Raw genomic sequence first — 27,386 nt, 5'->3', positions numbered from 1 at the left:
TTAGAGTAGAATAGATTTAATCTGTAACTACTAAACGTCTAGGTTAGCGGCAGTCAGGGGCACCCAGGGGCTGGGCGGAACCTCCCCGCGGCGGCATCCAGGGTCGCTGAGAGGCGCCCTCAGCTCACAGGGGTGGCGGGCAGGATGTTGGCTTTGCGCTCAGCCTCGATGCAGTACTTCTCGGGAAGGCCGGTGGCCCTGCGGGGAAACACGGGGAGGGTGTAAGGGGCGGGGCGCCAGAGAGGGGGCAGCAGGGAGTGGGTGGGGTTATAGGCCTGGGGCCCTGCACCCCCCAAACCCACTCCCAGGATTCATCCCCCAAACATATTCCTGTCCAAGCCCCAGCATCCTGCCAACTCGTTCCCAGGGAGCCGGGAAGACCCAGGCCCCCGGATATTCTGCGGGAGCCCCGAGCAGACGGCAACCCCCCTGAGCGCCTCCGCCGCGCCCTGCGATCCCGGAATCCCAGCTCTCCGGCCCTTCCGCCTCTCGCGGGACCGGAAGAGGAGCGGCAAGAGTACCTCAGCTCTTCGATCTTCTTCTTCTTGACGTCATTGATGCGCTCGCTGCGCCGCAGGGCCTCCTCCTTGAGGCGCCGGCCCTCCTCGAAGGTGGCGATGCGCTCCTGCACCAGCTTCTGCTGGTTCTCGCGCACCTGGCGCCGCAGCTCCTGGACGTGCTGCATGCGCTCCGAGGTCCTCTTCTCCTCCACCAGCCTCTCCCGCTCAATCTGCTCTCTCTGCGCCCTGGCGGGGGACACGGGGTGTGGAATGAGCTGCCCCCCAAGGAAAAGTGCTGGGGCGCCTCCTGGGCCGGCTCCTCCAGGGGATGTGCTTCAGGGACCCGCGCTCCAGCCCTCTTCTGGGGCTCCCAGATGGGCCTCCAAGGCTGCCTCTGCGCATGCTCCCCACTCGCCTCCAGCCAGGACATGCCACTGTGCATCCGAGGGCAGCTTAGAAGGGCCCCACGCTTAACTTAATGTCCTGCTGTCACTGTTTTGAAATTCTTAATAGTTCTTTTAACAAGGGGCCCCACAATCTCATTTTTTTTCCCACGGGGTCCTGCAAATTATGTAGCTGGTCCCACACTCAGGGTTTCACTCGCTGGAAGCTATTGTTCCTACTTTTCTCTTATAACAAAGCACAACTCCTCTCCAGCTAGTTCTGTGATCTCCCTCCCCCTCCTCCTCCCCCTCCCCGTCTCCCTCTTCCTCTCCCTCTCCCTCTTCTTCCTCTCCTTCTTCCTCTCCCTCTCCCTTCTTCCTTCCTTCTTCCTTTCTTCCTTTCTTCCTTCTCATGAACAGTAATGATGGCATTACAAAACCAACAACGGGAATACTTAGTTAAAGGAAGTGGTAAATCTGTTCTGCCAGCCCTCCTTGGTTGCTGGAAGAAGCAAGAAACTCAGCCTGACACCTCTTCCTTCTCTTGTTGCCCCAACTCTCCAAATTCCTCTTGGGACCCTCTTCCACAGGAATTCTTTATGGACCCTGACGTCAGGGGGAATGGCTAATACAGACTAGATGAGCTCGGAAAAACTCACATGAAACGTATTCCTGTCTCAGAGGAAATGCCGTCATAAGCCATCTTGAGCTATCGTTTTAGTTCTTCCTCAACGTAATAAAAAGCCAAATGTAAAATCCTCTTAGGCAGAGATCTCTCCCCTGCCCTGCTCCCCTGGGGTCACTCACACCCCAACAAAGGTACCAAAAGCACCGCTTCGCTTATTCGCTCCCCTCTAGCCATCGCCCAAGATGCACCGTGCGTGGGGGATCAGCTCAACTCCCAGCCACTCCTTTACACCATGGAAACACCTTTTAAAATTCTGCTGCTGTAGAACCTTCTTAGTTCTCCAGGAGAGAGCTGCTGGCTTCCTTGCCCCTCTGTACTTAGGCACCAAACCCCCACTGCCCAGGCGCATCTACGGCAGCAGGCTCATCCCCTTCGCCCTGCCATTCCTTTCTATACAGAGAACAGTTTCCTACTGCTTCACATCGTGTGAAACAGGGTGAAATGGAGGACCCATATGTCACTAGAGAACCCTGGGGCGGCTGGCCATATAAGATCTGCATGGGGAGAGCCGGCCATTTCACAGAGTTCGAGCAGTGATCTAGGAACTTGCAAAAAACGATTGATGCCTGGGCCTCACCCCAGACCCGCTACGCCAGAGTTTATGGAGGTGCAGCCTGGGCATCGCCCTTTGGGAAAACTCCCAGGCATTTCCAGGAACCAGTGGGGCGCATGGCTCCGTTCTCTCTGCTCAGTCAACAGGCCAAGAGTTAGAGGCAGCCCTCTGCCCAGAAGGGAGTCCCTCCATAGGCCACACAGGAGGCCGTGCTTAGGAAGCAGGAAGCGGTGGCTATGGCAGAGATGCTCCTGGCACTTGAAGACAACCACCATGGTGGTCACCTGGCCCTGGAGACACTAGATCTAGATACCAACCTAGGACAATGGGTAAACTTGACGTTTCCAAAGGTTTGGTCTAGCTTAAAAGACTGACTGCTAAAGCCCAGCCAGTGTGGCTGGCTCAGAGGTTGAGCGTTGACCTATGAACCAGAAGGTCACGGTTCAATTCCCAGTCAGGGTCAGGGCACATGTCCAGGCTCTATCCGCAGTAGGGGGCGTGCGGGAGGCAACTGATCAATGATTCTCTCTCATAACTGATGTTTCTATCTCTCTCTCCCTTTCCCTTACTCTCTGAAGTCAATAAAAAATGTATATATTTTTAAAAACGGACTACTATGTATGCTTCGGAAGAACAAAGCAAAGAACAAACAAATGGGTCAGTGACAGAAGCGGAACTTTCATCTCTTTCCATTAACATTTAGTGCCTGCTAAAGGCAACACAGATGTCCCAGGGCACAGAGGCTGGGAGGGCACACAGCTGAGAGGAGACTGGAGCCCAGGGGCAGAATCTCTGGGGCCATTAAGGACACTGCCTTCTTTACCAGGTATCCATAGATCGTGCCACAGCACTGAGGGCAGGGAGGCTACAGAGCCAAAGGGTATCCCGGCCAGTAGGGCAGGCTGGGGGCCCACAGTCCAATAAACGACCAAGAACCTGGCTCTGCCAAGGACAGAGATTCCAATGGGCCTGCTCTATCTCTGGCCAAGGCTCCAAGCCTGCTCTAGCAGCAACTAACAGGCTGTACCAAGAACAAGAACCCAGCCCTGGCTGGTTTGGCTCAGTAGATAGAGCAGTGATGGGCAACCTTTTGAGCTTGGTGTGTCAAACTTTGCCAAAAAACTGAGCATAACTCGGGTAGCGTGTCACTTTGAGGAAAAAACTAACTCCAAGACTCTAGTCGCAAATGTTTCATCCTCAGGAGCAGCAAATGTTTCATCCTCGGCATGCTGACACGCGTGTCATAGGTTCGCCATCACTGAGATAGAGCGTCAGTCTGTGGACTGAATGGTCCCACGTTCAATTCCAGTCAAAGGTACATTCCCCGGGTTGTGGGCTCGATCCCCAGTAGGGGGCATGCAGGAGGCAGCTGATCAATGATTCCCTCTCATCATTGATGTTTCTCTCTCTCCCTCTCCCTTTCTCTCTGAAATCAATAAAAACATATATTTAAAAAAAAAAAAAAAACACAAGAACCTAGAGCATGTAGACCAAGGAAGTTGGGCTGTGCCATTCAATCTCTACTCATCTGAACATAATTTCAGTAATTTTGTATCGTAACCGCCCCAATTAAAATTTTGTTTGCTTTGTTTCCTTTAGAAATGTTCTGATCTTATCATCTCAAGATCTCATAGAGCAAAAATGGAGTCATTCCCAGTTAGACCAGAAGAGTTAGAGCCTGGAGAACACCCAAGGGCCGCATCCGGGGGCAGATCTGCCTGATAGAAACCGGAGCAGCTAGGACTGCTAAGCGCTTTGAGGCAGGGATCCTGAGAGGTGTGAACACTTAGCCTTCATTTATGTGTCACAGTTATCACTGATCCATCAGAGAAAACAAAAAAGGATAAAGAGCTGGGAAGGCGGGAGATATGGATAAGTATAGGTGAGGTCCATCTAAATGAGTCTCTGACATCCTTCCTACGTGCATGGCAGGAACAGTGTTTTATTCACCCCTAACATTTCCCATAGCACCCAGCACAGCGCCTTGAATTTATGTGCTTAGTACATATTTGTCAAATGAAGGGCAAAGACCTCCCTTAAAGCCCTGCTCCAATGACTCACAACCATTAGTGTTTGAAGTTTCCTTCATCTCTCCTCACCTCCCTGCTGCAATTTCATCCCTAACTGGCAGGGACACATGGAGGGGGGGGGGGGGGGCTGGGGATGGCAGAAAGGGCAAGATTTATACCTTTTCTTACACCTTCAACACTCCAAGATAAATAATCCCAATAATCCCTAAATCCTTCAACACTTCCAGGTTCCCAATTCTCTAATCATAAAATTTTTGGCTCGTCCGGCCGGCATGGCTCAGTGGTTGAGCATCGGCTATGAACCAGGAGGTCACAGTTTGATTCCCAGTCAGGGCACATACCTGGGTTGAGGGCTCAACCCGTGGTGGGGGGCTTGCAGGAAGCAGCCAATCAATGATCCTCTCTCATCACTGATGTTTCTATCTCTCCCTCTCCTTTCCACTCTGAAATCAATTTTAAAATATTTAAATAAAAATTCTTGGCTAGAGTGTCTGAAATGTTTCAATCATCCATCTGGTTAGAATGACCCCACCCACCTGGCCAGGGTGGATCTGTATCTGTCTATGGACATCCCTGCCACAGTGCCAGGAAAGAGAGCGGACGTTCCACGCCTCCTACCGAAGGATCCTGTCGAATTCATCCCGGTCTCGTTGCACCTGAACCGCCAGAGTGTGCTCCTTGAACGCCACCTGCTCCAGCCGCGTTTTCCGCAGTTTGGCTTCTGTCTCCATCTTCTTCTGCGCATTTTCCTTTTCCTTCCTGCGCCACTCTCTGTCTGCAACCTCCTGGTTGCGCTTTGCCCGCAAGGCATCCTGGGAAAGGAGAGGGTGGGGAGACCAGGTGCCGGGGGAAGACACCCCTTCCCAGACTCTCCGACGCAGCCTGAGAAGGTTTTGAAATTGATCAATGACTCTCAGTGGATGAAACTGCAGCAGGGAGAGGAAGACTGACACAAACACAGCTACTTTGAGAAGCTGCATGGACTTCTCTAGTAGCAAGGTTATTCTAGGAAAGAATAAATGCAGTCCTGTCATAGAACTTCCAGGGCAGCCGGCCGGTGTGGCTCAGTGGTTGAGCCTCCACCCATGAACTGGGAGGTCATGGTTTTGATTCCTGGTCAGGGCACATGCCCAGGTTTCGGGCTCCATCCTCAGTAGAGGGCATGCAGGAGGCAGCTGATCCATGATTCTCATCATTGATGTTTCTACCTCTCTCTCTCCCTCTCCCTTCGTCTCTCTGAAATCAGTAAAAATATATTAAAAAGAAAAAGAACTTTCAGGCCAGAAGGTATCCTGAGGGATCATCTTGTCCTTCCGCCTCACTCACCGCAATGCTTCTCCTGTACCTCAAACACCTCCAGGCGGTCCTGCAACTGCTTCTAATTTTAAAAACTGCTAATAACGGAGATGATACGGTTTCCTCCGGTAACACATTTCAATGATTAGTTAAGCTTGAAAGTTCTTTACAAAACAGTCAAAAACTTTCTCTTGAACCTTAAGCCCATGATGCATGCTCAGTCCTTGCTGCCTCACACACTAGACGCAGGCCCGCCCTTCTCTTTTAGATGACAGGGGTCTAGATCATTTCTTCTACATCTCCACCCTCGAGGCCATCTGATCGGCTGCCACAGGAACAGTGAAGGGAATGGAAGAGGTGGGAGGAGGTAGAGAACAGGTACCTTTTCTGCCAGGTAATCCTGGGCCTTTTCTTGCATGACCCTCATGCGGGCGATCTCCTTCTCTTTCTCCCTCCTGATTCTCTCCTGCTCAGCCTCAAACTCTGCTTCTCGAGCCTGCCAACAAGAAAGGCTTTGTAGGGCATCTCCCATTGCCCCAGCCTTGCAGAGAGAAACCAAACCCCCGCACCCGTCTGTCCAGGATCTCCCCTATCGCCCGACTCCTCCCTGTACAGCGAGATGACCAGCAATGCAAGGACATAAAACCAGTTAGCAAATTTGTAACACACTTTCTCCTGCGTTATCCCAGAGGGTCCTCACAACTCCTGAGATAGATATTGTAGATGAAGAAACTGATGTGCACAGAGATTAAGGGTCCTGCCCAAGAGGGCATGGCTGGTCAGCAACCAAACAGGCTTTGAATGCAGGTTTCCTGAGCACAGCCTGCATGCTCCTTCCAGCTTCACCACTTCCAGGTTACACGGCCACTGGGCCAAGTTTCTGGAAGTAACCACTGTGGCTCCCTGATTGTCTTGTAAAGTTCAGCAGGTGGAGGTTATCTCATTAGTCCCTGGGCAAATGGCCAACATGCTTTGGGCAGTCCCGCCGTGGTTAGCAGATACCCAAGGACTGAACCATCACAATTCGCTCCCTCTGCTACTCCTCTGAAAGAACAGATATATCCCTAAAAGCTTACCAAGTCCAGCTTCCCAGCCGCCATTCCAGGGCAGTCATAGACCAATGGCTCAGATTGGGTGGAAATGTGATCTCCCCATAAAGAACTTTCCTTAGCTCTCATTCTATCTACCCAGGCTTCTGTGCAGCCCAACGAGTGCCTGCCTGTGAGCTGTGCACACTGGCTGTATGCCAAGCTGGTCTCTCTGTCCCCCACTTTGCTCTAGATGGCAGGGCAGGGAACGCTGGAGGCTTTCATAGCCACTTAGCTCTAAAGAGGCAGTGCTGGCTGCAAGAACAGAGACCACTGAGGTCAGGAAAGGGCTTGTGACACACTTGGACACTTACAGTGGGCTGTGCGTATGCCCAGGTGCCTGATCCCTTTGTCAGTCATCATCCTCTCGCAGCAAATCCCGTCTGTGTTCTCTCCATGTATGAAGACAAGGCACATTCCTCTCCTGCCCAGAACTCTATGGTGATTTCTCATTGCTCCCTGCTTCTAGCTCTGCTCAAGGTCCAGGCATCCCCAACAACTAACTGCTCTTAGCTCCCTGTCACCTCATCACCTCATTTCTTATCATGGCTACCACAGATGCTCTGCCGCGGCCAGCAGATCTGTTCACCAACTCCGGCACCATCTTCACCTATTCAAGGAAGTAGCCGCTGAGTTCTATTAGTCTAGGTGTGTTCAGCCTAGTCTGACACTGGACGCACATTGAAGCATTCAGGACATTTTGAATCAATCAGTGACGAGGTTCACGAGGGGGTTGTAATGATTAAATGAGACAACACTTGTGAAGCACTTGGCACAGAGCCTGTGCACAGACTAAGCTCTCAACAAGTAGCAGCTGTGTGATCGCTGTTATGCACGAACCATCTATGCCCTTCATCTTGCATTCTCATTCTGTGCCCTGTATATCCCTGCATCCAATAAGAAAGCCAAAGCTAACAAACAGGCTTTGTTAAGCTTCCTTTCCGTGCTTTGCATTTGGGGTATGTAGGTATATCACATATGCCTTGATACTCCCCTTTTCCATCATTAAAACTCACTACTATAGAGAAGTATGATGTGCCCTCTGTCATCATGGAACCTCGACACCAGAGAAGAGACAGGACCAACACACTTAGAATTGAATACATTTTCTGCCACCTTGAGTCCTTCCCTTTCTTTTCACATAAATTCGTGTTCACTCCATCTAAATGGTGCTTAAAAGCTTTCTTTTGCCCAGCATTCCTCGCAGAGCCAAACATTCCATTACCCCATTTTGCCCTAGAATGAGCCTGCACATTCCTAACTTTCATCCCCTGGTAACTATTGCAGATGTTGCCTTCTGTTCCATGTGCATTTGTTCTATGGGTTCCACAGTGAGGGATGGGGAAGACTATTTTCTGAGTCCAGCACTCAATACAGGATGCCCAATATAGGAGTTTTCACAAGAAACTTATGGAAAGCTGACTCATGATTAATGATGATATAATTATCCGGGTCATGAGGAATCCACTGGAAACTTTAATTTCACCAATAGTTTTCATTTTCTTTCCTGCCTGCACCTGACCCTCATCCCAACTTTTAATCAAAGGTGTTAACAATGATAATAACACCCTAATTTGGATGTTTTTTTCCAGGCTATTCTCCATTAATGAACAAGTGGACTGGCAGAGATGAGGAGAAAAAAAAGCCAAGCCCTTGAACTTAGGACTTAACTTTTAGAAGAAGACAGAGATGCTTTGCATTGGAGTTCCCTCAGTTCTCAGGCCTGCCTCTCCCCATGACAGACCTTCCATTCCTGGCCACAAGTCCTAAAGGTCAGAAAGCAGATCCCTACCATCTTCTTCTTGGTAAACTCCATCACCAACTGGTCTGCCAGCTTCTCCTGAGCCTGCAGCTCTGCTTTCTGTTTCTGGCTCTCATCTTTGAAGTGCTTAATCTCAGCTTGCATCTTCAGTTTCTCCTGGTGCCTTCGTTCCATGTCCTGCCAGCAAAAGGAAGAGAGCCTCAGAGTAGAAGGGGACACAACCTAAAGATACTGGCACATAAGGATTAAGAGACACACGTAGCCTCAGAGACACAAATGCTTCCATAGCTATTCTTTCTTAAAGCTGTCATCTATAATAATAAAAGCATAAAATGCTAATTAGACTGGATGTCCTTCTGGATGACCTTCTGGATGAAGCCGGGGCTGCGAGGGCCGAGCCCCTTGCACAATTTTCATGCATCGGGCCTCTAGTATATATATATTTCAGAGAAGAACGGAGAGAAAGATAGAAACATCAATGGTGAGAGAGAATTATTGATTGGCTACCTTCTGCAGACCCCCTACTGGGGATTGAGCCGACCACCCAGGCATGTGCCCTTGACCAGAATCAAACCCCAGACCCTTCAGTCCGCAGACTAATGCTCTATCCACTGAGCCAAACTGGCTAGGGCAATGCTGTTCTTTCAAGGGTTGTCAATGACCTCTTCCAGGCAAATGGCCTCTTTACAGTTTTCATCCAACTTGACTTTGTGGCAGCCCCTGACACTGTTGATCTATTTATACTCTCAGAAAGTGGAGGATTTTAAAATTCTAATCAGTGTTTTTGCACATGTCATGCCAAACCCCATCCCTATGGCTTTGCTCATGGTGTGTTTCTCCTGTCTTCAATTTCCTTCTACTTAAACCCAAACTTTTGGTCATCATTTCAATAGTAAGTATTGCCCTAATTGGAAACTTCCTATTCATTGAGCACGTAGCCTATTTCTAGCACCAAAACGCATCCCAAACCCCTGAAAGTTAGGTCTCGTTATCTCTCTTGTGCAAATGAAGATGAGGCCCAGAGTTTAAGTAATTTGCCCAGAGTCAAATAGTTACTAAACTGCAGAGCCAGAATTTTGAAACCTGAGCTGACTGCATTAAAGTTCCAACCTTCACTGGAAATCTTACTTGATTGCCCCAAGCTTCAATTCTCTCTTCCTTGCTTAATGTCGGCACACCTCCTGGGATTTAATAGCATACCTGTGCGTTCATTCTGTCACAGCTAGAGAACAGGGGCCATGTGTCACACTTCCTCTCTTTGTCAACAACATGTAGCCCAATTGAGAGAAAAACAGAAAATACTCAATAAACTATTGCTAAACAAGATAACTATTGATAAAGAAAAAGACAACAACTTAGACACAGAAACACAATGAGCGATAGAGATCAGAGAACCAAGGTGACAACTGAGGGACAAGATCCCCTCTGAGGAAGGAGCCCTGCCTTGCCCAGCGCCAAGCCTTTGGAAGCTCCTGATCATCAGGCCACTTCTGAGCCACGCACATCTTCCGGCTCCAATGTGGAGCGACACTGGAATTTTGTGCAGCTGCCTCCCTACACCCTCTATCAGACTCCTTGCTTCAAACTCGTCTACCCTTCGACTCACCCTTCCTCCCACACTGTTTCCAGCTCCCTCCATTTCTTCAAAGGCTAATCCCCTCCCTGGTCTTCCAGCACCTCCACAGCCCAGCTTCTAACCTGACTCATCCAAGGCAATTCTACCAGCTCTCCCCAGCCTGGCTCACAGCCCAGGTCAGGGCTCCTTCTTCCAGGAAGCCTCTGAGCCAGATTAGCACAGCACATCTGCCTCTAACCAGGTCCATGTGGGGCCTGAGTCATGGCTACCGGCATTCCTGCACTCTCACCGTACCTACCTCCTCGCACACGCCACGTTTCCCCTTTTGCTACTCTCTTACACTCATTTTTCCCCTTCTCCCTTCTTCCTTTCCTTTCTACCTTCTCCCACACCACCACCACCACCACCCCAGTTTTAGGCTTCCAGTGTCATTGGTACCCCAGACATTATTTAATCCCATTGACTTGCAAAGCTAAAAAAGCTGCCGACATCTGATATAAGACATACAATCATACATGTATTGATTGATTTCTTTGCCTATGTATTTATTTTTTTAATTTGTTGTCTGTGTTGGTTCATTTCATTTCTAAGATACCAAAGGACCTTCCCTGTTTCTTATCTTTGAAGCCATTGCAGAGCAACCCCAGGGGAACTCCCTTCACTCTTCTCCATCCTGTTGGCAAGGAGGGAAAGCTACCCTTGCACCACCCCAAGATGATCAGGCAGGTCTAAGCTGGAGAGGCACAGGTTTCTACTTCAAATTGCCTAACAACACTTACTGCAGACCCAGGGAGTGCCTGTTAGAAGGGCAGCAAGCCCCCCCCCCCCCTCCCGCCGGCGTGGCTCAGTGGTTGAGTGTCGACCTATGAACCAGGAGGTTACAGTTTGATTCCTGGACAGGCCATATGCCCAGGCTGCCTCCTACATGCCCCACCCTGGGGATCGAGCCCGCAACCTGGGCATATGGCCTGACCAGGAATCAAACCGTGACCTCCTGGTTTATAGGTCGACACTCAACCACTGAGCCACGCCGGTGGGGCCTTGCTGCCCTTCTGATAGGCACTCCCTGAGTCTGCAGGAAGTATCGTGAGGCAATTTTAAGTAGAAACCTGTGCCTCTCTAATCATCGATGTTTCTCTCTCTCCCTCCCTCTCCCTTCCACTCTGAAATCAATAAAGATAGATTTTTTAAAAAGAAGGGCAGTAAAATGACAATGACACAATATCATTGCAATGGTGTTGACTCAATGACACCAGGAACTTCCTCAGTGAGCCCACCATTCCCACTCACCACAATCTAATTGGACTTCCCAGCCTTCATTTCTCACCCTTTTCCCTACGTATTTACCCTTTGCCTTTCCTTCCTGGACCTATTCCTCTCTCTCTCCTGAGTCAGGAATGTGATCAGGTCTCTGTCTTCGTGGCCCTGTTGATCCCCTTCTCAAGTAGTTCACAAGGCTACATGGCCCCCCATCATCCCTAACTATCCAGGCGATCTTTCTCCCACATCACAGGTGCTCTAAGAAGCCTTCATAATTATAAGGCCATTTGTAAGACCCTTCAGGGGCCTCTGTCACTCATCACCATCAAATGCACCACCAAATGACAACTCAATCATCCATGAATATGAGGGAGGAGGAACAAAATAAAAGCATACGTGTTCCACAAATTAAATGGAATCATGAGGAACCAATCAGACAAAGCAGAATGTGGGACATTCTTCAAGTCAACCAGCCTGGATGCCTCAAAATACCAGTGTTATAAAAATAAATGAATGAATAAAGGAAGAAAGGAAGGAAAGTGGGAAGTCTAGATCAAAACACACTTAAAGGGACTTAAGTGAGTGGTCCTGGTTTGAAAAAAGAAGACAACTGAAATATATTTTTGGAACAATTGATGGAAATTGAATGTGAATTAAATATTAAATGATATAGGATTATTAGATTTGAGTTTTTTGGTGGGGGAAGTGATAATAGTTCTGTTGACATGTAAGAGAATGCTTTATTCTTCAGACATGCAGACTGAAACATTTAATAGTTAAGTGTCAAGATATCTGCAACTCACTTTTAAATAGTTTAACAGTAACAGAATATGCATATACATCTAAAAGAGACAAGCAACTAAGGCAGAGTAGCAATCATTAAATCGGTGAAGTATTATGCGTGCAGTACAATTTTTTCAATTGGTGTGTGTGAAATTTTTCAAAAGTGAAAAATTGAGGGGAAAAATAATAAATGCTCCAAATGCTTGCCATGTCCCTGCTGTGCTTTTGTATACTGCAACAGACGGGGTAAGGCAAATAAAAGAGATTATTTTTAAGTCTACTTAGTTTGGTCAGGTATGTCATCATTTCTTATACAACAAATAAGCCTACTAATTTTATTTAGGCTAACAGGAAAAAAGGTTTGGCTCATCAACACAATTAATGACACTGGGATGCTGTGTTCTTTGAATGAGGTAACAGCAGGAAGTCTAGAACTAAGACACTGCTACATTCATCGACAAAGTGTATAATATCCCTAGGTAATTGAGGGGAGACCATAATGCATCCATCTGTTTATTTGTGTAAAGCAAGCAGCCATATATTTACTTTATGAGTCCACTCGCATGGACATGTCACTCTTGGACTCCAGGTTCCTGGGAGGCAGGGACAGTCTCTATCCGAATCTTTGCTCATCCTCAGCATGGCGCCATGGCCAAATAAATGGTCAATGTGGCAATAAAAAGTTGTTGGTGATGTTGATGTTGTGAAATGAACATGTGCCTGAGATCCCCAAATCTTGGAGGGCTTTATTGCTGGTGCTGGTAGAACCTGGCACATCTGCCCAGCCCTATTACCCTGAGATCCTCCTCTTGGAGCTGCTCCATGTATTCCAGCATCTGCTCCTTCTCCAGCTCCTGCTGCTCCGCAAACAGTGATCGCTCCTCCTGCTTCTTTTGCATCTGTTGCATAATATGCCGTTTTCCTCTGGAGGAGACAGAGCCACAATGTCTTAGAAATCAAGGGTCTGTTCCCCTAGGCTCCAAACTTCACCCAAGTGACTCCCAGAATGGAAGGCATGGCAGGAACAATTTGAGATGTGCCCTAACCATCTCTATGGTTCCTGAGCCCAGACCAAAGTCCTTCCCAGTGTCTCAAGGGATCAGGCCTCTCTCTTCCCGAGCTCCTGGTTCTGGGGCTCATACCTCTTGATATTCCCTTTCTTCATTTGTTCCCAAGAGTGCACCCCACCTAATGAACCATCTCCTTTTCAGCATGTAAAGAGCTTCTGAAATGCTACCACCTCCCAAGCTTTCCCAAGGTAATCACAGGGAGCTAGCTTTGAATGCTAGCTCCCCAGAGCTTCAAGAGTTGCAAAGCCTATGGTTGAACATCGACCTATGAACCAGGATGTCATGGTTCAATTCCCAGTCAGGCACATGCCCAGGTTGTGGGGTGTGAAGAAGCCGATCAATGGTTCTCTCTCATCATTGATGTTTCTATCTCTCTCTCCCTCCCTCTCCCTTCTTCTCTGAAATATGCTACCTGATAAAATAGTAATATGCAAATTGACCGCACCTTCACTATGCCCAAGTCACGCCCATCAGCCAAAGCCACACCCACCTGCCAATCAGGGCGAGTATGCAAATTACTCAACAAAGATGGTGGTTAATTTGCATACGCTGAGGGAGGGAGGAGTGAAGACTGAAGACAACTTAGAAGGAAGAGGGAGGAAAAGCGGAAAGCAAGGTGGCTGCCAGAGGGAAAGCCCGGTGGGGCGGAGAGGGGCGGGTGGCAGCGGCACGCGGGTACAGGCGCAGCGGCCGCAATGGAGGCGGCAGCAGCAGAGCACTCAGCCGCAGCGGCCACTTGCAGGATTCTTCCTGCAAATGGGCTACTAGTGTGTGTGTGTGTGTGTATATATATATATATATATATATATATATATATATATATATATTTAAAGCCTATTACTTCCCCTTCCTCCAGTTCCCCTGCTATCACCTGTGTCTTGTCATCCCACCCTACTTCCCATGCCTAGTTTGCTAAGTCTCTTTCTTATACCCTATCTTACATTTTGAGATTGTCAAATGCTAGTGAACAGGGCTGAGTCTGACAAACCAGATTCTACTACCAGTATTGCATGGTTCCCTATGTGTTATTGGGATGTCAATAAATTTGGAAGTACCCAGACCTTGTGATATACAAGTAAAGACTGGGAGAATGAGAGATGACACTGATTAGAATAAGAATCTATGAGAAAGAGTACAACAGTCACTTTCAGGTAGAGCACTTGATGGCTTCATGACTCCAAATGAAATAAACAGGAATAGTGAGTAAGAGTTGCATGAAAGCAGGTTTAAACTCGGTACAAGGACCAGCTCAAGTCATTAGAGCTGCCTAATGAGGTGAAGATATTTCATTGATTGGAGCTATTTATGCAGAAGATGAAGAGCCATTTAGCCATTAAATAAACTTTTATTGGAAGCCTACTAGAGTCTACCAGGTGCCTACTACAAGTCTAAAGATGAATGGTGCAAGAGAACAGAATACAGATGGGGAAAGAGAACTGCCATTCAGTGGAGTACAAGCACTATTTATGGAGGTGATTTTTGTAGTATATGGTTGGTGTACTAAGTCTAGGACACTGTGATTATATAATTTACCTGTTCTGGGTCTTATCTTTTTCTGTAAAATGAAGAAAACTAAATCCATCCATTCAAACATGTATTAACCCTTTGCACTCGCTTGCTTTTTTCTCAATTCCTTTATTCTAATGCTAACCGTGTTGAGTCACACTCGACATCCGAGTGCAAAAGGTTAAGAACCTACTACAGGCCAAACACTCTGCTAGGCCCAAGAGTTACAGAAGTAAATGAGGCAGGGACCCTGTCCTCCATGATCATGCCGTGTAGTGAGGGTCAGAGACAACAATGCAAGAAGGGTGTGCTGAGTATCAACACAGTGTGATGGGGCACTGAGCCTCCCGGGGGAGTGAGGGAGGTGTCTCGGGGGAGGTGACAGCAAACTACCTACTAAGGGAAGAGACAGTGTTTTCCAGGGAAAAGTAAAGAGAAGGGTATTCAAAGCAGTGGGAGCAACAAAAGTCATGAACTTGTAACAAGACCTGGCATGGTGGGGGCCGGGGGAAACATAGAGTGGATGGCAGGAAATGGTGACAAATGAGGCTGGATGGGGGCCAGATGGTGAAGCACCAGTTATGATCTTGGAAACAAGCTTTAGGAAGGTCTGTGGTTCCATAATCACTTTATAAAGGTTTTGAGATAATAATAGATGATGACAGTGGCCGTTTCTCATCTCTTCCCTCTGTGAAAGTCTACCTGGACCTAGAGATTCAAGAAAATGGCAGAAAGAAAGATGCCAAAACCACCTCTTTACCGGATTCTTTCCTCTCTCCTCTTCCTGAAAAGATCCTCCTGCCTTTGGAGGGATTTCTGCCGTTCCACCTCCATCATCTGATCCAACCGCTTCTCCTCTGCATCCAGTTCTTTTTGAATCAGCTGTTTCTCCAGGATCTGGGCATCCCGGATGGCATGGCACTTGGCATTAAGGATGATCTGCGGAGTGGAAGTGAAATAGTGGTACTAGGTCTGGGGGTAAGATTAGGGAGGGATGCTCCACGGGGGTGTGGAAGTTGGAGTGAAGAGAAATGGGAATAGAATATTATCACATGTGCTAGAAATGCACATGGCTGCTCACAAGCCCAGAAAAGCAAGAGAATTCTTATATTTGGCCTTCCCTTTAATATTATTCAAACATAATACTTACTAGGCTACTGCTTAAATGCTTCTTTCGGGAAACTGACTCTTAATGTTGGGGGCCACGGATCACACTTTTGGGACTATGATGAAAGCTATGGCCCCCTTGAGTAGACACACAAAATCTCCATGAAACTTCAGAGCTACGTGGTCCCCTTTAGGGACCCATGAACCGTAGTTAAGACCCTTGCTCTACTCCTCAGGGAAACTAAAACACTCAGGCAGAGTCCAAGTCACCAAATTTTTAAGCTGGAAGAGCCCAACGTGATACAGAAGGGGATGAAAACCCAGGACCATCAATAAGAACCATAAAGCAAAAGCTTTCAAAAGTAAAAGGAGGTGTAGGTAGAGAGACAGAGTGTAGATGAAAGGGTTGGGGGGGGTCAGCATTGTTCATTTGGTTGGGAAGTGAACCACATGCCAATGAGGAATTCAAATGAGCCTCTGGCCTTTATGCTCTCAGCTAACGCACTTCAAAAAGAACTCAACTGCCTGACCACCCTCTGTGGCCAGAATTGAACTAGCAGGATAAAAATAAAAGCAAAAAACTCCTCCCATGTATTTACCAATCCACAGTTTGCAAAGCCTGTCCCATATATTAGTTCATTAAATCCTTCCAATAATTCCGCCAAGTAGTTTTACCACCCTCACTTTACAAAAGAAGAAAGCAAGGTTTCAGCCGAAACCGATTTGGCTCAGTGGATAGAGCATCAGCCTGCGGACTGAAAGGTCCCAGGTTCGATTCCGGTCAAGGGCATGTACCTTGGTTGCGGGCACATCCCCAGTAGGAGGTGTGCAGGAGGCAGCTGATTGATGTTTCTCTCTCATCAATGTTTCTAGCTCTCTATCCCTCTCCCTTCCTCTCTGTAAAAAATCAATAAAATATATTTGAAAGAAAGGAAGGAAGGAAGGAAGGAAGGAAGGAAGGAAGGAAGGAAGGAAGGAAGGAAGGAAAGAAAGAAAGAAAGAAAGAAGGAAGGAAAGAAGGAAGGAAAGAAGGAAGGAAAGAAAGAAAGAAAGAAAGAAAGAAAGAAAGAAAGAAAGAAAGAAAGAAAGAAAGAAAGAGGGAAGGAAAGAAGGAAAGAAAGAAAGAAAGAAAGAAAGAAAGAAAGAAAGAAAGAAAGAAAGAAAGAAAGAAAGAAAGAAAGGTTCCGGAGGGCCAAGAGACATGCTGAAGGTCACACCACTAGCTCAAGGCAAAGCCAGAGCTCCCTTCAATCACAGCAACCACATGGCCGATGCAGCTGCCCGCCACCTTCCTTCCCCAACCTCCCAGCAACCCCTCCCCGTTCCCCGCCTTGCCCCACCTCCAGCTGAAGCCAATGCTGTCCAATGTGTGGGTAAGAGGAGGGGAAAGGGCAGAGCCCCGACCTGGCTCATGTCCCTGAGCTCCTCCTCCTGCTCTATCCGCAGCTTGTTGGCTCTCTGCAGAAGGTTCTGGGCCCTCTCCTTGGCCTCCTCCTCTAGTTCATCGAGCTTCTTGTTCTTCATCCAAATCATGTCCTTCTGTTTCATGACCTTCTTGCGTGTGGTGACTGCATCCTACAGAAGACCGCCTGCGTCAGTGTGGGATGGTTCCCTGTGCTGTGTCCTGGGCACTAGACTGGCTACCACAAGTGACCCAATATTATGTTTGCTCCACCCCACCATGCTATCAGACCCAGAAGTTTCTCAGCCTGGCTTTATCCTCACCCCTCCCTTTTCCCCTCCCCCCCCCACCCCCGTTGCTCCCACAACTGATCTTCATTCTACAGCATGTCTCCATCCATGCCTTGTTCCAGGGTCCCCTAACTAGAGACCCCCCCCACCCCCACCCCCGTCTCAAGGGAAGCTGGCCTCTCCCCAGGACATCTCTCTCTGCCTCCCATCCGTAGGGACCAGGGCTCGAGGGGTTAGCTACCAAGGCGGCTTCCTTCTCCTTCTTGAAGGCCTGCACCCTGGCCTCGAGTTCTTCTTTGGTCAGCACTTGGGATGCCCACTTAATCCGCTCAAACTCTTCGGGACTCATGATAAGGGACTCCCCGGAGGGATCCTCTGTGGGAACGCTGACACAGGAATGAGCAAAGTTAGGGAGGGGGAGTGAGGGAAGGCTCTCGGCACTATGCTGCAGGCTTCGCTGCTCTCTTCCTCCCTCATCATTGCCATGCCTCCGGCACAGACATGGCCAGCGGGAGGAGAGTCTGCCAATTGCACCGCGGGTCCACTGGGGAAAAACATCCCAGGAGAGGGTGACGTAGCATCCTAGGCTATAGGGACATTTTAAGAACTTTTTCTAAAAGGCCCAGCTTATATGTTGCCATCTCTGTGTAGCATGGCCTTCCTCCCAATATACACATATGCAGACCCCCCCTCCCCACCAACAGACCACCTGCTGCTCCGAGCCCACCGTGATCTGCCCTCACTGGCCTGTCGTAGCCCCTGGGCAGGGCCTGTTTCCTTGCTGGATTACAAACGCCGTCAAGGACATGGTCTCTGTCTTAACCACAGAGCCTAGTCTCCAGCCCAGCGTGGGGAACAGAGGGAGAACTCCAAACAAAGCTGCTGAATTCAACTTTAAAAATAGATGATTCCTCAAGGATGACATAAAAAGGGCAAGGGGACGCCAGACAGGTTGAAATGAATGCTAGTGAGAAAGCTAGACACCCTGTCCATTCAGCCCAGGGAGAAGCTTTGAACCTTAAATATTAATTAAAATGTCTGATCAACACAGTTGGAGACAGGTCTATAGACCTCTCCTTTCCAGCTGCCCAACCATTCAACAAACCAATAGGTAATTATAATGATTACAAACAAATGACATACATTAAAGATGGGGGCGGGGGAGGCAGGGGGTGGGAATAAAGCCGCTTCTGGGTGAGGCCCTTTAACAGCCACAAGGCCAGGAGATGCAGACGGCGGCGGAGGCCGGAAGTGAAACCTCACCCAATAAAACTAATGTGGGGGGAGGTCCAGGAGGTGGAACAAACGAGTGAATGGATTCGGGGCTCAGCCAAGATCTCCTGGTTCACTGAGTGGCGGGCCCAGAAGAGCCCGGAATCTGAAATGACCGGGAATAATCTGAATCCGAGATGGCATCTCGTGGGCTTTCAGCAGCCCTGACCAGGAACCGGCCACTTCATCTCCAGCGTATTTTCAGAACTAGGCCCCTCCGTAAAGGGACCATTTGTCGGGCCCCACGTGGAGCCACAGGGCTGCTGACCACATCTGGCCGTGTGATGCCAGGACTGACCAGACAGTGCTCCTGGAACTGTGTCCCAGCTCGTGACACAGGCAGCATTTTCTAGAAATTGAAGCTTTTAGCCAATGGGGCCAGAGCAGAAAGAATGGTGTCAGAGAACCACCGAGCATCACACTGGCTCATGTCACATTGCTGAGTGCGGCCTAAACCCCGCAGGAGGGGCCGGGCACGGGCCAGCTCCGGTCGGGAAGCTGTGCTGACCTAATCCCAAAAGAACCCAAGAGCCTGTGGGAATTTCCTCTTTTGGCCTCGGAGCCTGGGAAGATGCCAAGGGCCTAATTAGGCATCTGGTCAGTTTCCCTTTGCTTCGGATTCCTGCTGCAGCCAAAAGGAAGTGATTCATCTGGACCATTCCCTTTAGCACGTGCCCTCATGGGGGCTCAGGGAGGACCCACTAAGCCCCTCCCCGCCTCCAGCCCCTTAGGTTCCACAGCAGAGAGAAGAGAGGGCAGAGAAAGAAGCTGGGAATCCAGGGTAAGGGAAATAGCAGGTACAAGAGGGGGAAAGCTAAGAGGTCAAGGCGAAGAAGAAAGAAGAACCATAAAACACACAGGGGAAATGACCACGAAAGGGGAGACTTGACCATGAAACCAGGGGGGTTCCCCATTTCCCTGCGCAGGTCCTCAGCAGCGGTGCAGCGGGGACGAGGGGGCAGGGCATGGGCCCTGGATACTCACATGAGTTCTCGGACCAGGTCCCGGGTGATGAGCTGGATGGTCTTTGGCTTGTGCTCCAAGGCCAAAGCAGAGAAGGTTTTCTCAATGGCACGCTTGTCTCGGAGCAGCACGATGGGGCTGTCGCTCTGGGCCAGGGGCTATGGGTCCAGAAGGACAGCTTAGAAGCTAGTCACCTCACTTCCTGCTGGTCAGTCCTAAACTTCAAGTGTGACCCTCCCCTCTCCTGGGGCTTCCACTCTATCCAGTGGCCAGGGCGCCGAGGAAGTAGGTGGCGCTCTGCACTTGAACATGGCCAGGTGTGCTCTGTACTGACCGGCTCTTCTGAGAACAAGGCCTCTATAACTTGTGCAGATACTCTTGGGTGGATAGGAAGTGGGGGTTGCTAGGGTGTGTCCATACCTAACCTAAAACCATCAGGAATAAAAGCTCCAGATTGACATCTTTCCATGGTTTATAAAAGAAGTAATCCTCTCACTGGGGACCTGAAGCAATACAATTTGTTACAGACTCATTCAATCCATGATATTCATAGTTTTAAATCCTTTCTAATGATTAGTTGGCTTTGATCCCCCAAAGAAAGCTGTATGGGGCGGGTCGGGGAGAGAAGTTAGAAATGGCGAAGTGGCCTGGTGGAGACCTGCCCTTAAATCTAACGTGAGAAAGTCAGAGAGTTAGAATTCAGCAAGAATACCAATTAGATATAGATGATTTTTTCCAAAATGTTCTGACCGTGAAGGAGTTAATAAGAAAATGAAATTGCTTATTGCAGGAAGGTTTTGAACACCGGAGAAATGTTCATTCACCATTAACTCAGTGACTGTGGTCCTGAGTGGAGGGAGGGGGACCCCTCCGAGGAGGTCCTTCCTGGCCCCGAGGACCTCACACTGCACAGAGGTCCCGACTGGTGCTGCCACCTGGTGCCCATCTCTGCTTCCGAGTGGGCATGTCAGTCATACCACAGGCCCCTTCTGCCCCCTGCTGCTGGTCGAGGGACTTCCTGGGCTCTCACCCAGCAATAAGGCCAAAGAAGCAGTGCCAGGAGCAGGCATATTTCTGGGCAGCAGGACTACTCAGCGAACTCAGCCATTTCCCAATCTATCTTTGCTTTGACTGAAAGACTCCCCATGGACCCAAACAAACAAACAAACAAACAAACAAACAAAAACATGTGAATAAGATTGCATTCCTTGGTTCTTTCCCTTGCCAAGAGGAGAACTGCTACAGAATGGGGGTTCTCTAAATGCAGAAAGGTGCCTGTCCTCATCCCTCTGAAAAGTCCCTTCACCGTGAAGCTGGTGAGAAGCAAGGATAGACGTCACCTCTCCTCTCCCCAGCCCTCCGCAGCCAGAGGTAGTCACACCAGTATTCAGTATTCTAGCTCTCTGTTCTCTTTCCCTCGCTGCCCTTCTCTCCCTGCCTCCTTCTCTTTCTGGACTTGCCTCTTCCTGCTCGCCTACTGAGCGCCACGTGTGCCAAATTATTCCAGGTAACGTCCAGCTCTCCGTAGACTAAAGGAGTTGTCCACGTCTTAGCCAGAACAACATTTGCAAATAAAGACCTGCTTGTGTCCCGAAGCTGAGAAATGGTTTGCGTTGAGCACCTGGGAAAGGAGGAGGACTCTGTGTTTTGTTCTGATGCTGTTCTTGGATGGAGGGGAAATGTGTTGCGCCGTGTCTTCAAGCTTAGTCCAGTGGCCCTACCATGTTTTCCTCGAGGATGTTCACTGAGCAACTACCCAGCTTTCTGCAGCTGAGCCTCCCCTCCCCTCCAATATTACAACAGATTTTCAATGCTGTGCAGATATGAGGACGTGATGGGTGGGGGAAGCCAGGTGCCCAGTTTATGTGGGCTCCACTAGATGTCAGAGCTCCCCTGCTGGCTCTCAGAACTCCCCTCTGTCGTCATCTGGGAGTTACCAGGGAGAGGGATGACATGCGCGGTGCTAGCTTTGCCCTGAGTAACACTTGTCCAGGTACTGCCTGCAGATGTCAGCTACCTGGAGGGGCTGGGCTAGGGTTACCTTGTTACCTCCGAAGAGGCTCTCATCTACCTCGCAGCTCACAGCTTTGGTCCGATAACGAGACCGGTTCCTTGACCTGTTGGAAGTGGTGGAAGAGGAGCTCGGGACGCCAGGTGTGCTTAACGGCTGCAGGGAGAGGCAAAAAGTGTCAGCCGTCAGTACTGAGGGCCATCTGGACCCTCGAAAGATAAGCGTTTCATCAGCCCATGCCAAGGTAGGTAGGGGTGCCTATGGAAAAGCCACTGGGGGAAAGCACCTGGATGGACCCTGAAAGGTAGGGGACACCCCCAAAGAAGAGAGGGCTCTCTGAGTAGAGACCAAGCTCAATGAGAAGGAGCATTTCTGCAGTCCCTGAGCTGAAGGCCAAGTCCTCATGCCAGATGGAAGAAAGAAGGGAGGAAATGAGGATGGCAGGCGGGTGACCTCATTGTTGTCCCAGTTCCATTTTCCCACAAGGACACTCTCTGGTGAGGCCACTTTGGCTTGTCTCCCCAGAAATGCATAGTGTCCGCTTCACCTCCAATAGTCTCGGCATGAGCTCCAAGCCCCCTGCTCTACTGTTTGAACTCTCCAAATCTCCACCATCTCCCAATGGGACCAGGGAGCATCGAGGATGGGGAAGCACCTCGCCCACCACTTGGCACACGGTTGGTGCCTAATAAACGTCAGTAGATGAATGATGCTACACCCAGACAACCCCATGCATAACGTCCACCACCTGGACCCCTTTCATGTGCATGAGTCCATTTCAACCACCCAGTGTCTTCCTATGTTTGGAAAGTTCCCATCAGCCAGTTGTGGGAGACAAGGCTCATCTCTGACTATCAAAGCTGAAGACACCAGGTATTTGCCCTCCAAGCCTGGGCAAAGCCCATCTCATCACCAAAGCCTGACAAGGGTTAGGGCACAAGTAATGGGAGACGGAGAACAAGGAAAGCCTTTCTGGCAAAAGAGGAAGTTGCAGCCATACCCAGGGTCTGGGGCAATGCTGATAAGGACACCAGCAGCAGCACCCCGCAGCCAGAGCTGCCAGCATTGGGGGTACAACACAGCATCAAGGGTCCTTGCCAGACCAGTGCTGGGTTGTGATTTTGGCCTCTGTTCTGGTCGTAACTTCTCCTTTTATTCCCATTTTTCCAAGCCTGGTTTCCCAGCCCTGGTGTAAAGTCCATGAGCTTCCAAAAAATCCTTAAATTGGAGCTTTGGCTCCGCTGCTTCTAACCAGGGCCCTGACTAATACAACCTCGTTCCCAGAGTTCATCCAGCTTCAGCTCAGTCCCCAGGAAAGTCTCTCCAAAAACGTGGCTTCTGTGAGGACTGAGGGACCACTCCAGGCTTAACCCAAACTGATCCAGGTCTCACTTTGGAGGAGCCCACATCTCCCCCAGGTCTCTAAGCTGGGATGTCTCCTGGGAAGGGGCTGCACACACTGGGTCTCCCAAGCCTGGGAACCAGCAGCTGTCAAGGGGACAGTGTGGACAGGGAAATGGACTGTGCATTCCAGGGCACCAAACTCTGGACAGTGTGTTTTGAAAGCTCTCTCTCACCGGCCATGACCAACCAGACACTCCAGCACTACTCCGCCTGCATCAGGTTTTCACACTATGTGGGCCATTACTCTCCAGATGGCTCTGTTCCATGCCAGCAGCACTGCTGTCTGTCCTGCCCGTCACTGCCCGGCCCTGCTAGCAACAGGCTTATGGAGGGACCCTCCCTGGGAAGACTCAGTCAGCCCCCATAGAGCAGAGCAGAAAAGCTGGATTTATTGAAAGGCAAACACAGCAGCCCGAGGAGGCTCATAACAGACTCAAGGTGAGTGAGAGCAACTGCTCCCCTTTCCACTGAAAACAGAGTAAGAGGACATGAACAGAAACTGCAATAGGTGGGATTGAGACTAAGCAATGGGAATAACTGGAGAAGGTAGAAGGGACTGGATCATGAGGAATAGTATGAGTTCTGCACATAATCAAGGAAGAGAATGTGGTCCTGACACACAGTAGGAGCTCAATATGCATTTGATGGAGAATTAATGATTGAAACCAAGCAAGATGGCCTCTCCAGGGCCACAGGCCAGATCGAGATGGAAGCCCTTCTGGAATAGGCCTGCCTGACTCCAGGTCACTCGGCCACTCCACACTTTCCATATCACCTATGGCCTGCACTGTGGAAAGTAAGGTATCTGGAAAGGTTAGAGGTCAGATGAGAAGTATCATGGTTTTGTGTTTGTTTTCCTGTTGTTGGTTTGTTTTTTCAAGAATTCCTGCCCTGGACAGTTTGGCTCAGTGGTTACAGTGTCGACCTGCGAACTGAAGGTATGTGCCCTTGATCGATTCCCGATCGAGGGCCCTTACCGCGGTTGCAGGTTCAATTCCCAGCCCTGGTCAGGGCGCAAGTGGCAGGCAACCAACTGATGTGACTCTAACACGTTGATGTTTCCCTTTCTCTCTCTCTCTCTCTCTCTCTCTCTCTCTCTCTCTCTTCTCCCCCACCCCCCACTCCTCTGCCCCTTCCACTCTCTCAAAAAAATCAATGGGAAAAATATCCTCAGTCCTTGGGTGAGGATTTAAAAAAGAAAGAACTCCTGCAGGTTTTCCCTTGTGCTCGGATGGGTCCTCAGGGCTGATGCTCCATCTCCTCTTTCCTACACCCTTGGTCCCCAGGTCATGAGGAAGTCACACAAGAGATACTCGACTGCCTGAGCCTAGAAGTCAAAACAGAAGAAGGAAAGCAAATGACCACAGAGAAGTAGCCGCTGAGCAGAGCGGAGGGCAGCACTGAGCTCCAGGGCTGGGTAGCTGAGAAAACCTCACTTGGGAAATGCTGACTTGGAAGCCACAAGCCGCACATTAGGGTTAGAATCGCCAGTTATGCCAAGAGTAACTGTGGAGAGGTCACTGTGTAAAAATGCTCGGAAAAAAGAAGAACCAAGCAGAAATGGAAAGTTAGATCCCTCTGGGCCAGAGGCAGGCGCCAAAAGGTGCTTTCAGGTGGAAAAGGGCCGGTTATATTTCTTGCCTGACCAAGTAAACATCCCCCACGGAGCTGAGCAGTGCCTGTCCAGGCCCTGGGCGGAGGCAACTCTTGAAGAAAAGGAAGAGAGACAGATAAAAACTGGTAGTGACAGCTGAGGAGGCAAGGGGGACCGGGGACGATGAGGACTGGGGACAGATAAAGATGCCAGCCCTGCTGTAAAATGTTCATCTGGGTGACTTAGCTGACTCTCTTTGTCTTCAAAAATCATCCCACCCAGGAGCACAAAAATGGGGCCACTGCTTGGAACTCTGGGATAGACTCTGATGCGTAATATTAGCCAGTCAATTGCATGATGATTTTGACTTAGTCATTAGTATAGGATGATCTACACAACCTACTGTTTTAAAGAAAGCAAATTATAAAAAAACACGCATGTAACCCTATAAAAATATTTGTATGAGGGTATGTACCCAGAATGTGTTACTTAAAGAATGTTCACCAAAAAATGTTTAATTTCAGGTGAGCATTATCATCTTAAGATGTTTCTTGTGTTGAATAATTTTCTGCAGTGAATAGGTAACTCTTTTTATGATCAGGGGAAAAAGAAAACTATTTTTATTTAAAAACAGAAACACAGCAATGGGCCTGATGCCCCAACTCTGAACACAGGTGAGTCTAGCCCTTTAAAAACTGCAGCATTTTATGTCCCTGGATGTTCCGCTCAGATCCAGCAGCACAGAGCTGGGACGGGGCTGAGACAGGTCAGCATGGGGTTTGCCTGACAGAACTGTAACGCCTGTCAGCAGAACGAAGATGAGGTCATGTTCTTTCCTGGCTGTCCTCTCCACCCAGGATCTAGTTCCGCTTTCACGCTGGGTTCACTGCAGGCTAGCGAATTCAGGCTCCAAGCGCTTGGCCTGGTTCTACTTATTTTTTCTGTAGGCTTTGGTTCCTGAGAGGAAGGAGATGCCCAGGCAGCAGGCACCTTGCCTTTTACTAAGCGATCCACTCAGCTCACCTCTTTCCGCAAATGGAACCAGACTGGCCACCTGTGGAATGCCATCCAAAGATGACATCCTAGTCACTACTGAGGTCCATCCCTCCTTCCCCAGGATGTTGTTTTCCTTGTTTTTGTAAAAGTCCTGAAGATCTGCCCAGTAGTGAGCCTCACCCCACCACCACTACCTTTGCCCATCCCCCCACTCTCAAAACCAGTGGGAAGCACCATACACACACACACGCACACGCACACACACACACACACACTGTTACACACATGCACACGCACCCTCGCTCACACACACCTGGCCTACCAGAAGAGCAGAGGTCCCTACCTTGGGCCGCAGCTTCTCAGAGGCGTCTTTACGCCCAGTCCTGTCCAAGGGATTTCAGAAGGGCTCGGTCAGCAGGCCCAGCCTCTGCCCTGAGTGGCCCTTGGATGGGGAATCCCTGATCTGGGTGCACAGAAGCCTACAGGTCTAGCCCAGGTGCAACTTACTGATTAATCTGGGCTTGGAAATATACAATTTTTAAAACAGGAGACAAAAATAACTAACTTTCACTGCATGCCCTTATGTGCCAGGCATGGTGCTAGGCTCTCACAGACAGACATGCACCCTCCACCACTGAGCCTGGCAGGCACTGAATGACAGGCATAAGGAATGCTAAGTGAAACACTGCAGGGGGGTCCTCAGAAGTGGGGATCTTTGCTGAAGACGTGTTTATTTTATAACTAACAAAGCTCTTCTGAAATCTCTTCATCTGAACCACTGAGCCCCAGAAAAGCAGCGTCACCTCTGGGCATAAGTATGTCCACCTATTCACCCAAGGAGCCACCTTTCCCACCCGGTGTGTCCCCAGAAACTCTAGGGTTATTTCCAATGCCCCGAGGCTGCAGCACCTGCTCTCTGCCCTTCTCCCTTCTCCCTCAGGGGCCTGCACACTCCTCACTGGAGCCCAGGCTTCCCCTGCCAGGTCCTCCCAGGCCTGCTGCCCTTCTCAGCCCTCATGACCCTGGCGGTCCTTCTACCCCACGAAACCCCAAGCTGGCCAGACCCGTCCCCATCGCTCTCCGGGGTGTTTCAAACCTGATACCTTCCTCATTCGTTCATTCATTTGCAAATGTTTGTTGAGGAAATACTGAGGGACCCCAGCCCCCGTAACAGAAGAGAAAGCTGAGAATATTAGGTGACTTCTGTGTAGTCACTCTGCCCGTGAGTGGCAGAACAGGTATGTATAACCTGTTAGCTGGCCTCCTCACCAGCGGTTTTTCCCCATCACATCTCACAGACTCCAGCCCATAGGAGGGGAAGAAGACAGACACAGTCCTTTCTCCCGCAGGACGCTTTATCAATCCCTACCCACCCCGCCCTTGGAGGAAGAAGCTACTCAGGAATTCCCTCGCTTCTTCTAGAGGCGTCTACCCCGCTCCAGGGCCTTCCTGGTACCCAGACCGTGACCCAGCTTCTGTGCTCCCTCACTTCTCCACTTCTCCGGCTCAGAAACCCAACCCAGTTCCGCACACAGGAGGCGCTCCCCGAGGTCTCCTCCACCACGGGGGCCTCACCATCTCAGCCGCGCCTCTGCCGCCTCCGCTGCTGGCACTGCCAAGAAGGCGCCGGGTGTTGACGCGTTGCCATAGCAACCAAGAGCCCCGCGTTCCCGGCCCAGGCCCCGCCCCTACTCCCGGCTCCCGCGGGCGGGGGCGACGGGCTCGTGGCCCCAGAAACCCGAAGCCTCCCTCCAACCAGTCAGGCCGGCGCTGGAGCTGGAGCCTGGCTCTGCAAGCCTGGCCCGCCCTGGCGCGCGTCCCGCTCCTCGCTTTGGCTTTGGCTGAATTCTGG

The 27,386-nt window shown here is 49.8% G+C and overlaps 1 protein-coding gene across 1 annotated transcript; it reads right to left on the bottom strand.

Annotated features, from left to right (window-relative positions):
- CFAP45 (cilia and flagella associated protein 45) lies at positions 1-27,172 on the bottom strand. Its single transcript, XM_028129377.2, has 12 exons — positions 27,110-27,172; positions 21,571-21,696; positions 19,551-19,687; positions 17,536-17,680; positions 17,007-17,177; positions 15,256-15,434; positions 12,714-12,843; positions 8,331-8,477; positions 5,833-5,946; positions 4,773-4,966; positions 522-746; positions 1-198 (listed from the first exon to the last, which is right to left on the bottom strand). Exons 1-12 carry the CDS (start codon positions 27,110-27,112, stop codon positions 120-122), a joined length of 1,650 nt encoding a protein of 549 aa, XP_027985178.2. The 5' UTR covers positions 27,113-27,172; the 3' UTR covers positions 1-119.
- Positions 27,173-27,386: the final 214 nt, after the last annotated feature.

The sequence above is a fragment of the Eptesicus fuscus genome, chromosome 22, assembly GCF_027574615.1.
Source record: "Eptesicus fuscus isolate TK198812 chromosome 22, DD_ASM_mEF_20220401, whole genome shotgun sequence".
Classification (NCBI taxonomy): Eukaryota; Metazoa; Chordata; class Mammalia; order Chiroptera; family Vespertilionidae; genus Eptesicus; species Eptesicus fuscus.
This window is presented reverse-complemented; position numbering and strand designations above follow the sequence as displayed.

Coding starts and splice junctions, on each gene's coding strand:
- CFAP45 (XM_028129377.2), bottom strand. Junction 19,688..21,570: donor GCCTCTTCGGAGGTAACAAG/GTAACCCTAGCC, acceptor CTGGACCCATAG/CCCCTGGCCCAGAGCGACAG. Junction 199..521: donor AAGAAGATCGAAGAGCTGAG/GTACTCTTGCCG, acceptor GTTTCCCCGCAG/GGCCACCGGCCTTCCCGAGA.